The 15,740-nt window shown below is 39.2% G+C and overlaps 3 protein-coding genes across 4 annotated transcripts in view; all 3 read right to left on the bottom strand.

Annotated features, from left to right (window-relative positions):
- The window catches only part of LOC115746805, a 959,385-nt gene that overhangs the window by 188,679 nt on the left and 754,966 nt on the right, over nt 1-15,740 (bottom strand). The gene's annotated exons all lie outside the window — the stretch shown is intronic.
- Nucleotides 255-5,347, bottom strand: LOC115746904 (glutamyl-tRNA(Gln) amidotransferase subunit A, chloroplastic/mitochondrial). Its single transcript, XM_030682870.2, has 10 exons — nt 4,705-5,347; nt 3,029-3,340; nt 2,620-2,799; nt 2,416-2,510; nt 2,140-2,215; nt 1,925-2,002; nt 1,541-1,634; nt 1,401-1,450; nt 945-1,058; nt 255-787 (listed from the first exon to the last, which is right to left on the bottom strand). The coding sequence occupies exons 1-10, from the start codon at nt 5,239-5,241 to the stop codon at nt 695-697; spliced, it is 1,629 nt and encodes a 542-aa protein (XP_030538730.1). The 5' UTR covers nt 5,242-5,347; the 3' UTR covers nt 255-694.
- LOC115746889 (actin-related protein 2/3 complex subunit 1B-like) lies at nt 6,624-15,400 on the bottom strand. 2 transcript variants are annotated; one of them, XM_030682846.2, is made up of 15 exons: nt 14,968-15,399; nt 13,450-13,535; nt 12,622-12,698; nt 12,421-12,515; nt 11,639-11,708; nt 10,880-10,949; nt 9,749-9,822; nt 9,598-9,640; nt 8,781-8,862; nt 8,228-8,316; nt 8,042-8,127; nt 7,786-7,849; nt 7,240-7,346; nt 6,912-6,970; nt 6,624-6,802 (listed from the first exon to the last, which is right to left on the bottom strand). In XM_030682846.2, exons 1-15 carry the CDS (start codon nt 15,035-15,037, stop codon nt 6,738-6,740), a joined length of 1,137 nt encoding a protein of 378 aa, XP_030538706.2. In that variant the 5' UTR covers nt 15,038-15,399; the 3' UTR covers nt 6,624-6,737. The 2 variants fall into 2 exon arrangements, with proteins under 2 accessions (XP_030538706.2, XP_030538708.2); XM_030682848.2 differs by lacking the exon at nt 13,450-13,535 and having other exon boundaries at nt 14,968-15,400.

Genomic DNA, 15,740 nt, shown 5'->3' with positions numbered 1-15,740 from the left:
TGGGAGCTAAGATTAGTTGATGCTTGCTTTTGTACAAGCAGTATACGACAATTATTGTGGCTTTCCGGACTATTCGGCCCTAGTGATTCGCTCACACATAAGTAAAGAAGACTAGAGGAAGTCTCTTCAATACGTGCTCCACAACTTTCCAAGGTAACATACCACAAAGGAAAGAGTTTACAACATGCTTTTTGTGCACACTTTCGATTCCTAAGCAGGAAAACGAGTAAAAAGAGCAGAGAGCAAGAGAGCTTGTCTAGAGTTGACATTATCTCATCACCAAGAATACAAGAAACTTAAAGCACAAGGAAAAAGAAAAGCACGCGAGTCTTTATTGACGTAAAGAACTACAACATTATTCCAGTTCCTAATTGGTGCAGATCTATGGTGTTTGCTAAAATAATGGCAGGGATGGCGGTGTCCCCATCAAAGATTTTATTTGCATTCATCACTAACCCATCTCAAACATGAGTTCTTCAAATGCAAGTGTGCGAAAACTAGGTACACGACTCACGTGCAAACTCCAACTCAGCCATCCCACTTGGTAGTACAGAGGCAGAGGGGCAGGCGGCACATAGATTGAATTCATCCTCACAGACTTCCAGCAAAGTTGTCTCAACTTCATCTTCTTCCATACACAACCTCGATAATCAATCCACTAGCTCTGCGTTGTCACCCTTATAAATTAGAGAAACTAGCACGTGTTGTCATCCTCAATGATTGGAGGGACAAATCTACGACCCCGAAGGGTCTGTTCAAAGATGTGCCCGACCTTGAGCAGTTTTTCCTGCAAAGAAATCAAACAATTCTAGTAAGAAAAACGCTGGTAAAAAAATGATGCATGATAGCTTTCTAGAAGGAAAGGACGGGAAGAGCTGTGGACTTGACAATACAGACAAGTAACTTCAGAACAGGACAAAAACTTGAATGAATAGAGCCAAAACCTCATCAAATGCTGCACCGATCATCTGAAGACCAACAGGAAGGCTGAAGGGTCCTCCATCAACAAATCCAGATGGTAATACTAACGCGGGTAGACCAGCCAAGTTAACATTCACCTGTTTCCAGTCATAGATTATTCCATCTATACCAGATAATAGTGAATGACAAATGATTTAGTCCACTAGCCCAAAAATTAGCAATTACATCCCTCGGCCAATAGAGCCTACACTGCGAGGTTCTCAATTCTATACAAGTTGTGGACCCTGGCGAAGTCCCACGTGATTTATGATATGTCTAAAATTTAGTGTATTGGACCAAGGAAAGCAAGCATTTCTCTTGTCATGGAACACAGACAGTGTATAAAATGAATGAAGTCTGTTCAGCTTATTTGATACAAAGCCTGGACAAGAATAAAACTGAAGACAAGGAAAAGAGAAGGGCAAGGCATGAGTACTTACTGTCATTATGTCTCCAGCATACATAGCCAAAGGATCGTTCTTCTTTTCACCTATAATTGGAAGCCAATGCGCAGTTCAGTGTAAGAAGAGTATTCAGACCAAACAAGGTGGAACAGGCGCAAAAGGAAATAGCTACATACCAATTTTGTAAGCAGCTGAGGGGGCTGCAGGAGAAATAAGAATGTCATTTTCATCCAATGCAGCCTTGAAGCTTTTCTGAATGATAGTCCTAACCTGAAAGACCTCTAATAGATAAACCTTAAGCAAATCTAGGGTCCCTTAATCATTTTAAACGCATATACACAGGTATCTCCATTTATAGGTGAATGCTATCTTCCTCTTTTTCCCCCTTCTTTTTTTTTTTTTTTTTTTGGCTGATACGCATACATGCAAGTGAAGTTTAACAGTAACATGGAGGCAACAAAGCATGATGCTCTCTTCAGCCCACTGACTTCATACTCTTCAAGTTGAATAAATACAAAAAGAGAAAGAGCAGAGACCAATCTATTACAAAGTCCCAGTACCTGCTGAGCGCGCTTGTAGTAAGCATCATAATAACCGGCAGATAAGGCATATGTTCCCATTAGGATTCTTCTCTTGACCTGTTAACATGAAGGCGGATTTTAGAGACACAAGGGGCAAGAACAATAGCAATTTGCTAGTGAACCACTGTCACAAGCAAAGCTATAACTAACTGAAATTAAAAAGAATTCATAATGCAACTTCACATCAGAAGTACCTCGGAGCCAAAACCCTCAGCTCGAGAAACACCATATAAAGAACTCAACTCATCAGCAACTGCTTGGCTCCCGTACCTGACTACCATTGCAGAATAATATGTAAGAACTAAATAAAGATGACAGTAGACACAGAGATCTCTCTCTGTCTCGCTCTATGAACAACAATTTGCAATTATTTGCAATGTATATTGAATCATATAACCAAATAATGACCAACCCCAACAGTAAAATTGCCACTCTGGGGACAGCAAGGAACATTGCAGATGTTTTTATACCTCACACCATCATAACGTGACAGGTTCGATGATGATTCAGATGATGCCAGAATATAATAGGCTGGTAACCCAAGGGAAAATGATGGCAATGACACCTGCAAAGAGAAGTCAAAAATAGAATGCATGACAGTGTATGGCAATGAAAGAGACTTTAAATAGAAGGATCCATTTAGCGATAACAAATAAACAGAGCAACAAGAGGACCTCTTTGACGATGCATCCTAACTCTTCCATGTGTGAAGCAGCAGCATTAATCACAGATACTACTCCTGAATCTACACCACTCCCAAGAGTCTCACATATAAGACCAACCCGCATTCCTTCCAGAGGTTTGTCTTCCAAAGTATTTGAAGCAGTGAAGTGAGAAATAAAATCTGGAACCTCCTGAATTGGAATTTGTGAAATCTTCAACAGGTGACTGCAATAAGCTAAAAATAGTAATGTCGAATGGAGACATAAATACGAGGAGTTTCTGGATAAATACTTCCACGACAAACTATTAAGATCAATTTTGAATGCATCAATCGCCTAAACAAGGCATCTTGCAAACAATGTGAATCATAAGTCAATGAACTGGTTTGGAACGTCAAAAAAAATATTTAAAGAAGCTTACTCGCTTGCTGCTGGTGGCATCACGTCTATCGTGACCAGAAATTGCATTAAGAAGAATTGCAGTATCAGCAACTGATGAACCAAAGCACCCAATGACATCAAGTGATGATGCATACGCCATGAGACCATATCTTGAGACACGTCCATAGGTTGGTTTCAAGCCAACAACACCACAAAATGAAGCTGGCTGTCTAACACTCCCTCCAGTATCACTTCCAAGGGCCACCATACACTGCCTAGCAGAAACAGCAGCAGCTGAGCCCCCTGAGGATCCTCCCGGAACTCGAGATACATCCCAAGGATTTGCAGTCACCTAACAATTAACAGATGTATCACCTGAGTAAACCAACCACAGTTACCGGATTGAAGTAGCAAAAACAAAAGTTTGTGATATGGCACTACCCAATCCAAAACACTTCAAATCCTAGGTTCTTAAAAAATGTGAAGATGCAAAACCAATAAAGAATTAACTTAAGACATGGTCTTTTAAATGGTTCCACTAAAGATGCCAAAGATTATAGGATAGCACTGATATAGGATATCAAGATACCAACAAGTATGAGAAAAGTATCCAAAGTGAAAAGCACAAATAATGGATGACAAAAATATGTGATCAGTTCTGACTACTCCAAAAGTGCCAACAGCCTGAATAGCGTCAAATGGGATTACAAGCATCCTAAGTTCCCAAGCGCCTAACCCCATTAGGTTGATCTGGGTTAAGCAATGGATATGTTACCTAAATTAGGTGCAAGACTAAGGTTTGATATCCACACCAATCAGTACAACCATCAGCTCAAGTTTTGGCTCATTTTTTCTAGACCACAAGGTTAGTAAGTACTTCATGGGTCAGGATTTCATCTACCTGTGAGGGAGACTTTCTTCTCATTTGGAAAAATAAAAGTTGCCCAGCGTCATTCCTTTATTTGGCAGCAGATGCTTTATTCTTTTGAATGGGCTTATCCCAACCGTCAAGGGTGAAGATTAACCTCACTCTCAAGTGCCACAAGTTCCGCATGGGAAAATTCCCATTAGTAAGAATCAAGCAAGGAGAATAGACTTTCTTATCGAAAGTTAAAAATGGATGCTTGGGATTCAAGTGGGTCACCAGAAAATAAGCAATTCCTTATCAATTCCTCTATTCAACTCTTGTATTATCCTATCCAACATGCACACAATATTTGTCGAAGTAATGAAGCAAATTTGTAACTTCTGCACTTTAAGTTTGAATTGCTTTTAAACTACAAAAAATTCATCTATTTGCAGAAGTTAATGTCACGCTCTGACAAAAATGAATAAACCTCTGCTACTAAAGAGGACAGCAAAATTTCACACAGTGATGAAATTTACGTACTTCCAGGATAAAGGCTATTTATAGACATCATTAGCATGTTGAGCGACTCTATATTGTGTCACATAAACAACTTCAAAAGCTGACTAGCCGTTAACAGACATTACTAAGAAATTGCTTCTTCACGGAAGCTTCCCTTGATGCCCAGAGGAATCATTTTCAGTTTCTGAGAAAGAGAAAATGATTCAAACTAGCTTAGTTTCATCCAAAAGAACCTACGATGGTGAGCTTATGGCAACGCCTAACAACAAGCTAACGACAAAGTTCAGTGCATAAAGAACACACGAAACAAATTCAAAAAGCCAACGGAAAAATTCCGAAGTCCGAACCTTGTAAGCAGACCCTTCAGTGGTACTCCCCATCCCGAACTCATCCAAATTCGTCTTCCCCACCACAATTCCCCCCAACTCCCTCACCTTCCTCACGGCCGTCGCGTCGAACGGCGGTCGGTAGCCCTCCAGGATGCGAGAGCCTCCGGTCGACGGCATGTCGGCCGTGCACATGTTGTCCTTGACGCCCACGAGGACGCCGGCCAAGGGGCCGACGTCCTCGTCCCGGCTGATCCTGTCGTCGATGGACTGAGCTTCCCTCACGACGGAGTCGGAGACGTGGAGGAAGGAGTTGAGGTGGGGCTCGGTGAGGCGGAGGCGGGCCAGGTAGGACTCGGCGATCTGGACGGCGGTGACCTGGCGGGAGAGGAGGGATCGGCGGAGGGTGAGGATTTGGGACGGTGGCGGGGGCGGCGACGTGGACGGAGGAGATTGGTCGGTGAGGAGGGAGGAGGAGGTGGTGGTGAGGGGACGGGGCTTGAGGGCGGGGATGGGGCGGAGGCGACAGAGCTGAGATTGGGCCGTCGTCGACAGCATTGTCGCCGGACGAGAGAGAGAGAGAGGGGGGGAATGGGTTTAAGGATTGGGGAGGTTTTTGTTCACAGGTTTGGGATAAAATGCAAGAATTGTGCACCCTAGTAATTGTTTTGCACTTCATGTCATTTTACTGACATTACTTTGTGTTTTTAAAAATTTTAGTTGGTAATTTAGGATCTTTTGAATGTTTGTGGATGCATTAACTCGGACCTTGTTTGAAAGAAAACTATTTTTAAAAATTTATTTTAATTTTTCTCGTTATTTAAATGACAAATCTCATAATGAAATTGCTTATGTCACGATCACAGTATAAATGAAAATAAATTCTTTTTAGAAAAACGATGTTTATCAGAAAATGTTGCCTTTTAGCATGAAATTTTCAGTTAAACAAACGCATCTTAAGTTGATCAATTAAAATCGTTAATTAAGTTAAGGATTGTTTTGAGCTCTCCTTTTAAAAAAGGAGCCCCATCCCAAATTCTGATTTAGAATTTTCCCTGATATTTATTAAAAACTTTGCTTATCTTTACCAAACATAAAGCCAATCCTCCATCAACTTCAATGTTAAAGTTTAGTCTAAAATTTTTCTCGATCGCCTGCCTTTGTTGCTAAAAAAAAATAATACAATCACACGTTTGGTTCGATGGAGAATCGATATGGTAGAATATCGATAAAGAAATTTAGACTCTCACATATGCTATCTTAGACATGAAAGATCCAAACTTCATGCTCATCGATGACCTCATGTCATAGTTCTGAACTGCTCTCTACTTATTTGAAACGTTTTCGGTTTTCTATCAGTTTTCGTGTTCATCGGACTTTCACGTTTTGGGTTCATTGGTTGCATTTTACAATGGGAGTAACAGCCCACTTGAAGATGCGACTTTCAAGGAATTGTAGTTATCGAGTAAAAAAGACTAAAGAGATTGAAAAGTGACTAGATTAAACTATAACCAGCCTCCTGATCAACCAAAAAAAAAAAGAACCATAACCAGCCTGACTTACGTATCCCCCTTGTGAACCATCTCGTCCGTTAAAGTCCTTAATTCGAACCATGCACATTAATCATCAACAAAAATCGCTGTACCATCGTGGGATCGCGGTAGACATAAGATTTGGTAGGACTGCGATATGGAAACTGTGAGCTTGCATGCGGCAAAATCAGCCCGGAGGAGACATCTCATCCTCAACCTTCATGGTCATGCATCGGACCAGGTCATGGGACTTCCCGTTGGCGAAGTCACCCCAAACAGGGAGGCCAATCTGTGGTTTCAACACTATGGTTCTCTTTCAAGTGATATATATGTACCACGATCTCAACAAGGTAGATGGAGCATCGCAATTGAGAAGATTCTCTATTTAGCAAGCTCTGGCAACCCAGAGAGAGAGAGAGGGGTTCATTTTCAAGAACCATCAGAAGGAAATTGAATAGCTACAGCACAAACTGTTAGTCTGATATTATTATGTGGATCATATCATTGTACAAAGAAAGTTTCCTACAGATATTCTAATAGGTCTTGTTGACTCTCCAGGTCCCAAATCACCACTTTACCATCCAGTCCTGTTATTTAGGAATTGGAAAATCAGGTGGCCTCTTGGAAAAAAAAAACGAAAACATATACACTTCAAGCATTAAGAAACATAAGATAGAAGTATGTTTGTTTGCCAACCTGAAGTGCTGAAGCGTGTTATGGTCGAACTCCCGGCCTCGCCAAGTGGCACAATACAACTGCAGTAACATAAAATTAATCTTGCGTAAGCCATTCATCCGTAACATTGCCATTATAACTCATCAACTCTCCTAATCCACACCATCTACCAGACTCATGTTTGGAAATACTAAAAGACAAAATTTGAGAAGAGTTCAAGCTAATATACATCAACACACATGCCCGCAGTCCAATAAGCACACAAAAAACCAAAAAAAAAAGCTGTAAGATGATTATCATCTTTATAATGTAAAAAGGAAGCAGGGATTGTTATCATGTTGATAGGTACGTTATGCAGTTCTCGTGAACCCCTCCTCGCTGTCTCGAATTGTCGACGCCATCATTGTTCATACCATGCTTTGACTGGCCATACAGTTTCCCAAATGCTTCAGAAAACTGTCAAAAACAGGATGATGGTAAGTCATCTCAACAAGACAGGACAACTTTTGCTTATTTTAGTGCTGAATTCTAAAAGCCCCTAGAAGGCATAAGATTGGCTAAACAATTACATTTGTGACTGCATCAATCATGGATTGAAACAGTTTTAGACCACCACATTGCCAACATGCAACACTCTTTGTGCCTTGTGCATGTTGTTCCTAAATTAGTCTCGCTTGTACCAATCCAGGCGATTTTCCTTTCTCATTTTTGGTGAAAGATAGTCATATCTTCAAGTTGCAGACAAGTTGGGCCAACACTGTCCACCTCGGTCAATTCATTTTGATTGTCATATGCAACTAGCAGCAGTAGGATGCCAAGTAATGAGTTGATGACCACTTTCCATGAGAACCAAATGCTCTAGCAAAAGAGGGGGAAAATTTAACCATGACTATACCTGCGAACCATACTTGGGACCGATAGATGATGTCTTCCTCTCCCCAAGGAATCTGACAAAGCTCCTGGGAGGAAAGATAATTTACTTTTAATTCAGTCGATAGAAACAGATCTTTTGACTTCCATTGGACATATGCAAACTCACTGTGAAAAATAGATTTTCAAAGAGAAGGGCTGTGGAAGTGGATAGGGAGAAGTCTCCCATCTTTACAAGAAAAATGTGAAAAAAAAAAAAAAACATCTGAAACCTCACATACCAAATGCCACTTTCATCTGCTGCAAAAACCATTGGATTGCAGTCAAATCCCACACCAATGACTGTTTTCTCAGATATGAATAGCACCTACAAGAAAGGCACATTATTTATCTGCTTGAGATGCTAGCCGAAAATATAATACAGTTCAGATGTAAAACAAAATAAAACAAGAAGGATGCTGACCCACATCACGGAGGGGCAAATCGCGGAATGCAACGTTCTGTGCCAATGGGGAAGGACCAACATCATCCACGAAATAAATCACAGAACTATGACCTGTAAATTCCACCAAAGGAATTAAAAATGGCTCATCAGTTATAAGGTATACGCGTCTTCTCAAACTCGATGTATAAACAGACAAATTGCAGGCTGCAAAAATAGTAAATATAGTGTATAAGGAATAGTAACCACTCATTTGATTCACCAAATGGAACAGGTGGGCCATTTGAAGTACCTATAGCTAGTTCGAAATAGTCCCATACAATGGAATACGTATTTCATTGGGAATAAGCCAGGAAAGAATAGCTATCGTCCACACTCAAACACATTATAAGCGAGCTTGTCGGACAGAGCATGTTTTGACTTTAATAACAGAACGTGTCATGCATATGCAACAGACAGGACCTTAATATGCTCGCACATCTCAGACAAGCACACGATAGAAGACTTCTCATTTACAAATTTAATCCTGAAATCATAACAGGAGAACCAACCAAAATAGAAAAAAACAAATCACTCACCGACATAAGCCAAGGTATTGCCGCTGGGTGACCACTTTACACCAAATGCCCAGGAGAATGAGAGGTCCAGTTGAAGAATTTGCTGTTTCAACAGGATAAGAAATTTTGACATGCTGCATCAAACATAGATAGAACTGTACAACTGCATAAACTAAACATACAAGCCTCTCAGTTCTAGAACGACATTGTTTTGCAAAAAAAAAAAAAAAGCATGACCTCACTTGCGGAAAAAAAAGAAAACTATTTCATGTATTCCCCATCCAAACCGTCTGAAGTAAGCAAAATCTCCATTACGGATAGAATTAATCCAAAGGCCAACAAACGCCCACATAATTGTGCATACGTTCTTCGCTAGATGCTAATGTAGTTCTGTAAGCTATGTGCTTGCATTTGTAGAAAACACAAGTATCATCTCCATAATCTCCCACCAATACAGGATAAGACATGAGAACATTTCCATGCAACGTTAGTGTCGGAGCAAATAACAATGAGTCACGTCATTTGACTAACATGAGGCGGTAACATTGAAGCTTTGTGGTTGTTGGAACTTCAAAATGAACTAATGAGATAACTCAGCAAAGATACCACTTCATAGTCCAAATGTAGCAGGCAGTTAATATTTCATACACACCAAATTAAAACTTCTAGTTATTCCAAACTAATCCTTCACGAAAAGTGTGCTGAATTCCATTTTCCAGCTATTCATCGATGCACCCAAAAAAGGTGTTGCAAACCTAATTTATAACATAAAAGTGTAAAACTTAATTCCCATTGCCAACTTAGCAAGTTCACATAATCTATGAGAATAGAAATTTACCTCCCCGAATTTTGAGTCAGATGAAGACCCTCCTTTGGAATCCCTGGATCATATACATTGAACAAACACATATAACTAAGAATTTAAGATTGAAAGTGTGCATAATCAGCATAAAACACTTTTAAATGGACTGGCTAGGTGGTAAAGCTACCTTGTATCAACACCTTTAATAAAAGTTGAAAATACACGACATTTTCCATCTGTTGATGTTGTGGCAAGAAGAATCTGCAATTATAAGCCGTCAATAGCCACTTCGACAAGATAATGGTTGCTTTTGGGTAAGCTGTCCCAATGTAGTGAAATTGCTCAACAGCAGATGGATGGATAAGGCATTCACATGACGAAAAGTCAAAATACTACAAAACATACAAAAGAAATTGCCAACTGCATATGAAGTAATCTCGAATGGCAACATGTGAAAAGTGTCTTTCATTGTCTGATGCAGCGCATAATGTTTCAAAGAACAGACAATGTTTCTTTCAACGACTGAAAACATCAACTTGATGATAAAAGTAAATATTTTTGACAGGTTGACATCATGGAATTATTTTTTGACCTCGCAAGCATGGATCTGCATCAAAGCCATCTCCTCTTATTTAGGTCTGTCCAAAATGTAATCTAGACCAAATAAATCGTTTACCATCATCATAATAATACATCAGCAGATGAAACCACCAAATACATGAAAGTATCAACTTCAAGGAATGCCAGCCATAGATATTAAATAGGAAAGGAGAAGAGTCAGCATGTCTTTACCCCCCTCTCCTGCTTTGAATCTCAAATCCTATCTCAAACTCTTTTTGAATAACATTTGACCATATGAATTAACTCAAGAAAATGCCTAAATCGATGACTGACTGAAAGATCATCAATTCTTTTTCCCGTTCCAAATCACAAAATATATTCTCAGACTTATGTCGTGTCATACAAAATCCTCATCAGGGAATAACAAATCTAACTAGTGAACCATTTCAATTTTACTGTCTTTCTGTCTATTTCTCTAGTACTGCACTGTGCCATTTTAGCTATTTTCTGCTGAAACTTATTACCATTCTTGGCAGGTTTCATACGCAGGTATATAGAGAATAAGATCATATTCTGCCCTAAAAAATTCATGAACTCGCACACAAACAGAGTAACTAACAGTAACACAAAAAAATTGTAAAGGAGAAGGCATGGCTGTGAATAATAAAAGCATTCACGGGTGCAACCGGTAAAAAGATCCAAAGCATGGTTGCCAGTGCCCAACACCTAGAAAATGTTAGAAAGAGGACATACTCACATTGTTAGGATGCCAAGCAACACTTGTTACAGATGAATCGTGTCTTTTCCTGATGAGTTTACTGACCCACCTATAACAGAGCATTTATTAATAACTGCTCCTGAAGAGCTACCAAAATCAGAAGATAAGTGGACTAATCTACTGTCTCTTCAATATGTAACCATCTCATTTCTTTCCTAAATTATAGAGCATGTTATTAACGGGTTAATTTCTAAGCCGGGTATTCATTCCCAGAATGCTAAACTCTTGGAGTAACTGCAAGAGCGATATGCAATTCGGATTACGTAGCAACAGCACTGCTGTTGAAGTCTCCGTTAGAGTTTGCTCTCCAAACTCCATTGAAGAAATGCGCCAGTACAACAGCATCAACTCTGCCAGAATACTATTTGTTCCTCTTCAAGGTCCTCACCGTTAACTTCAGAATTTTGCCATTATATGTGCTTCCACAACTACATAAGGCTCATCCACAAGTATCGCATACTCAGAAACAACCTAGATCAACTTCAAGCAGACAATGCTTTGCCAATGCTCATACCCGAATTTAAAAGCTTTCACCATAAAAGTATGAGTTCAAATGCAGTGAATACAACAAACTTGGTGCCCAAGTTTGGAGAACATTTTCCAAACATATCACCCATAAATCCTCGATCAGTCATCAATGACTTACTAAAAAACACATCAGGAGATTACATGTCCAACCCAACATAAGAATGTGAACAAAAAATTTAACAGTAAAACCCCAGAAATAGAAGCTAATACCAGTTATTTTCTTGCTCATAGTAGCATATGCACACTGTCTTTGCCCCGCTTCCAACAGCAAACTTGTTTTCTGCAGGGAAAAGAATAAATGAACAAGAGTATTTGTTAGCTCTTCATACTCAGTCCATTTGAGAAGAGGAAATCAAGCAGAATATATTAGCAGTCCAGAGTGGAAATATCTCTGACATGTGAAGAGGGAGGAACGGAAGAGGGGAGAGAGGATTGGAAGGACCAAGAGTTGGAAACATAGGAGAGGGTTAAATTTGAAGTACAATCAGAGGTCATAACTAACTCACTGGTCTGGTAAATGAGCTATCTTTTGGCTTTGCACTCTCTCTCTCTCTCTCTCTCCCTCCCTCTATTTTATATATATTATGTAGGCATGCGTGCATGCATGCATATATGTATGTTGGCACCCCCTTGATGCCTCATAGTGATTTTCTCTTTACTTATGGAGAAAAAAGAACCATAACCAGCTAAACTACAAGGTCAGAACAAGTAAGATAAAACTGTACACAACTGTTTAACTATATTATGAAAATGAAGAATAAACCTATTAGAGGAATTATAATTCATGCGGAACCCTATTTGTGCTTCATATATGTAAAATGGCTCCCTGGAGTCTAACAGCTCATGCAACATTTTAAGAACAATTGACCGATTCTTCTACCAATTTCAACAGAATTTTTTTCTTCTTCAATACAATGTACATACTCTAAGAAGTCTTTGACAGGCGACATTCAACATCAAATCATGTCTTCAAAATCAATGATTCTGCATACCTTTTGGACTCCATTGAACGCAGAGTGCAGCTCGGTTTAGCCTGAGGATTACCAAGGTAGGTACCCACTCTGATCCTTCATAATTCCATACATATCTACATAAGAACAAAAAATGCATTAGATACTTGAAAATATGCAGAAGGGAGGAGGAACACGAGGTGGTTCCAATTAGGTGATTTTATAAATAAAACAGGCACTCACGAGTTTCGATCGTGGGACGCTGTTACTATTCTGTTTGACCTAGCACTCCAGTCTATTCCAGAAACAATTTGGTCATGCTGTGACAATACATTCTCCATTGTTAGCTCCAAGAACAAACTTATTCATTTAAACTATTAATTAGCACATATTAGACTTTAGTCATTTAATCTTGTTATGTAGAATGCAAAGTAATTCTCAAGCATAGATAAGAATAAAATAAACCATCATTATGTATTTATTACCTATTCAACACAATGAAACATCAGTAAGGTACAAGTTAGAATCTTTCATTAGATGCCGGAAATCTGTCGGTGGATGATATGAGCTTTGTTAGCAAGATGAAACAAGCAACATCAAATTTCAAAGGTGCATCATCATTCATCAGTTCATTTCCTTGACATCCAAGGGGAAAGAAGATAATGTGGAGCTTAAGCTAGAACTCCAGCTTACAGGTCATATGTGGTCATCAAATCACTGTCTACAAATGACATTTGACATTGTGGAGAAAGAAGTCAGCAATACCATAAAACTGGAGAGGAAAAGGAACAACAGAGGAGACAAGCAATGGGAAAGGAGGAAAACTAAAATAGAGTGTCTTCTGGTGCTACTTCTTTAGTTTATGAATAGACAAACATGGCAGGAGGATTACTAAGCTGAAGACAAGAAATCAGAGAGCTCAACACAAATACGTTTTTGCCTATCTATAGTTTGTAGCTTTTATTTCTGTTCTCACCATAAATAACGTGTAGTACATTTGTCATCCCAGTCTTTCAGTCATTTGAATTCAAAGTCAGTTATTCTTTAAGGATGAAGTACTGTAATAGCGACCTTTTGGAGAATATGAGCTCGTTCCCACTTGTCTTCTGAAAGTTTGTAAATGTGAACTTCACTATTGTTCGGACAGAATGCAACCACTACAAGAAAGCAGATGTTATTGTTATCATTAATACAATCCACCGATATGCAGGGACTAAAGAAGAAGGAACTTATAAAGAGATTTTATAGTTCAAAGAAATTACAGTATAAGACAAACAGAAAATCCAAAATCAGAAGAATCTCAACGCCTAGTTTTGCATGCTTGATGACATGATGAGGCAATGAACAACATCTGTTGACATTCTAATTCGAAAAGATTGTACTACAAAGAATAAAGTAGGAAATCGAGAATACACTAAGTCAAGGTACTGACAAGGAGAAAACCCAATGCGAGATTTGTCTACAATCAGGAAGCTTGTCAATTATTGACAACAACAACGAAGGCATATACTTGCTAGGTTGATTAACTTTATTTAGATTTAGCCAGAACAGTTTTGCTGTTAAAGAAGCAATTATTAGTACAAGAGAGGAAATAGCGTTAACTATTACTGCCATGCACGAAACACCTAGTGGACGACAAAGTAACAATTACCATAAAAGGGCAATAATTAGAATTAAAAAGCAATGATAACTTTTACTAACTACAAAGTAATTACACATCTCCGTAGAATCATGAAAAGCTGCTATTGGTATTTCATCTGCTCTAACCAGATTAAGAATAGGAAGGTATGGTCGATCGCAGGATGCAAAATCAAAAAAACGTCACCCTTCTGCATTACCTATTTTTCTTCAAAATTTACTCCCACATACTTCGCCACATGGCACTTACACCATTGCCTTTGGCCACCCATTCAGATTTGGTATGTGTCTTACCTGTTTAAATGATTAGTGGGACATTTGATGGCCCAGTATTATCAAAGGTGGAGATCCTCATCAGCTGTTAGAAGTTAGACCTGTCATTCCAAATGCATTTTATCTATACATAGCTGTTAGAATGCTTAGCGTATACTTAACTTCTCACGGTGCTATCTGTTAATTGCTACTTATTAGAACTGCCTTCAAAAACCCAAGTTCGCATTCCCTTGTTGGCCCTATAACAGTTGATGAATACATGGACCACGATTCCATGATATACACGGAATGATAGGACAGCTAGAAACACCGGGAAACACATCAAGCGAACATTTCCAGCATTCAGGGGAAAGATACACACATTTGTACCCTCCAAAATGCGCACGTCATCGTACATTGCCCTCTGTTTTATCGATCATTACCATAGGCAAAGGCTTAAGATAAGTTCGACCAACTATGTTAGTGCCAAGGTCCCAAAAGTACTGAAAATCAGAACACTCTCCCTCAAGCAGCCTATCAACTCACCGAGATGTTCTTTTGGCAGACATCTGAGTTGCAATTACAGAAAAAAAGCAACAAAGAATTCATCTAATTCCACAGGACCTCATAGCATCATGCGCATTCCCGAAACAATCAAACACTCGAAGCGAAATCAAATCGAGGTAAGACAAGGATTACTAGAGCGGTCGGCACTCCAGGCATGGCAAGTGATGCACGGAGCGAACTGGTGGACTGCGACCGCCGCCATTCTCGCCTCCCTCCCCTCTCAGATCAAAGCAGAAGCCCTGAACTTCGGGGACTGGGAATCCACGACCCTGTAGAGTCGCCGGTATTCTACACTCCGATCCCCGATGCTGTTCCTTCGGTTTCAATTCATGCCATCGATCGTGAAGAGATCAGATCGCGACTACAGTGTGAGATCCAAAATGCAAAAGTGCTCGGTCGAATATCTTCCAGCTCGAGTTGTGGTTAAAGGAGGGAAAAAAAGAGAGAAGGAATTCTTCAGCTCGAAGTAAAAGCTCCGCGGCTAAATCGCATGGGTTAGAGCTCGGCTCGGCGAGAGGAAGAGGAAGAAGACGACACGCCACCCGACACGGTGACACCCAATAGGCTTTCTATTTTTTTTTCGCGATTATTGGAGCATTTAGCAAAACGCACGACCTTTCAACTTTGGCAAAAGGACACTTTTACTGTAAAAAATTATGCACTATAATTATTTAAAAATTTCAATCGAATCATTTTAATACTAAGTCAAAAACAAAAGAATCACTTTAATATTTTCAGTAAGAATTTTCGGTGAAAAAAATACGTGGTATTTTTAATTAATTTTTAAATAATTAAAACTTCAATTTTTTTTAAAAAAATTAGATTTTAAAAAAAACTAACAGAAAAAATTTAAAATAAAAACTTTATTAAAGTTAAATTGAAATAAGCTAAAAACATGAACAAAA

The sequence above is a fragment of the Rhodamnia argentea genome, chromosome 7 (genome assembly GCF_020921035.1).
Source record: "Rhodamnia argentea isolate NSW1041297 chromosome 7, ASM2092103v1, whole genome shotgun sequence".
Classification (NCBI taxonomy): domain Eukaryota; kingdom Viridiplantae; phylum Streptophyta; class Magnoliopsida; order Myrtales; family Myrtaceae; genus Rhodamnia; species Rhodamnia argentea.
The sequence above is the reverse complement of the archived record's forward strand: the minus strand, read 5'-3'. Positions and strand labels throughout refer to the sequence as shown.

Bases quoted from the DNA above. Each gene is read 5' to 3' on its own strand.
- LOC115746904 (XM_030682870.2), bottom strand. From the start codon at position 5,241: ATGCTGTCGACGACGGCCCAATCTCAGCTCTGTCGCCTCCGCCCCATC. The intron at 2,800-3,028 runs GTAAGCTTCTTT...ATTCCAATTCAG, and splicing joins ATGCCACCAGCAGCAAGCGA to GAGGTTCCAGATTTTATTTC. The intron at 2,216-2,415 runs GTATAAAAACAT...AATGGTAGTCAG, and splicing joins TCACGTTATGATGGTGTGAG to GTACGGGAGCCAAGCAGTTG.
- LOC115746889 (XM_030682846.2), bottom strand. From the start codon at position 15,037: ATGGCGGCGGTCGCAGTCCACCAGTTCGCTCCGTGCATCACTTGCCAT. The intron at 12,516-12,621 runs GTGAGTGCCTGT...GTTCTTATGTAG, and splicing joins GCGTCCCACGATCGAAACTC to ATATGTATGGAATTATGAAG. The intron at 7,347-7,785 runs GTATAGTCATGG...TGTTTTTGACAG, and splicing joins GTCCCAAGTATGGTTCGCAG to TTTTCTGAAGCATTTGGGAA.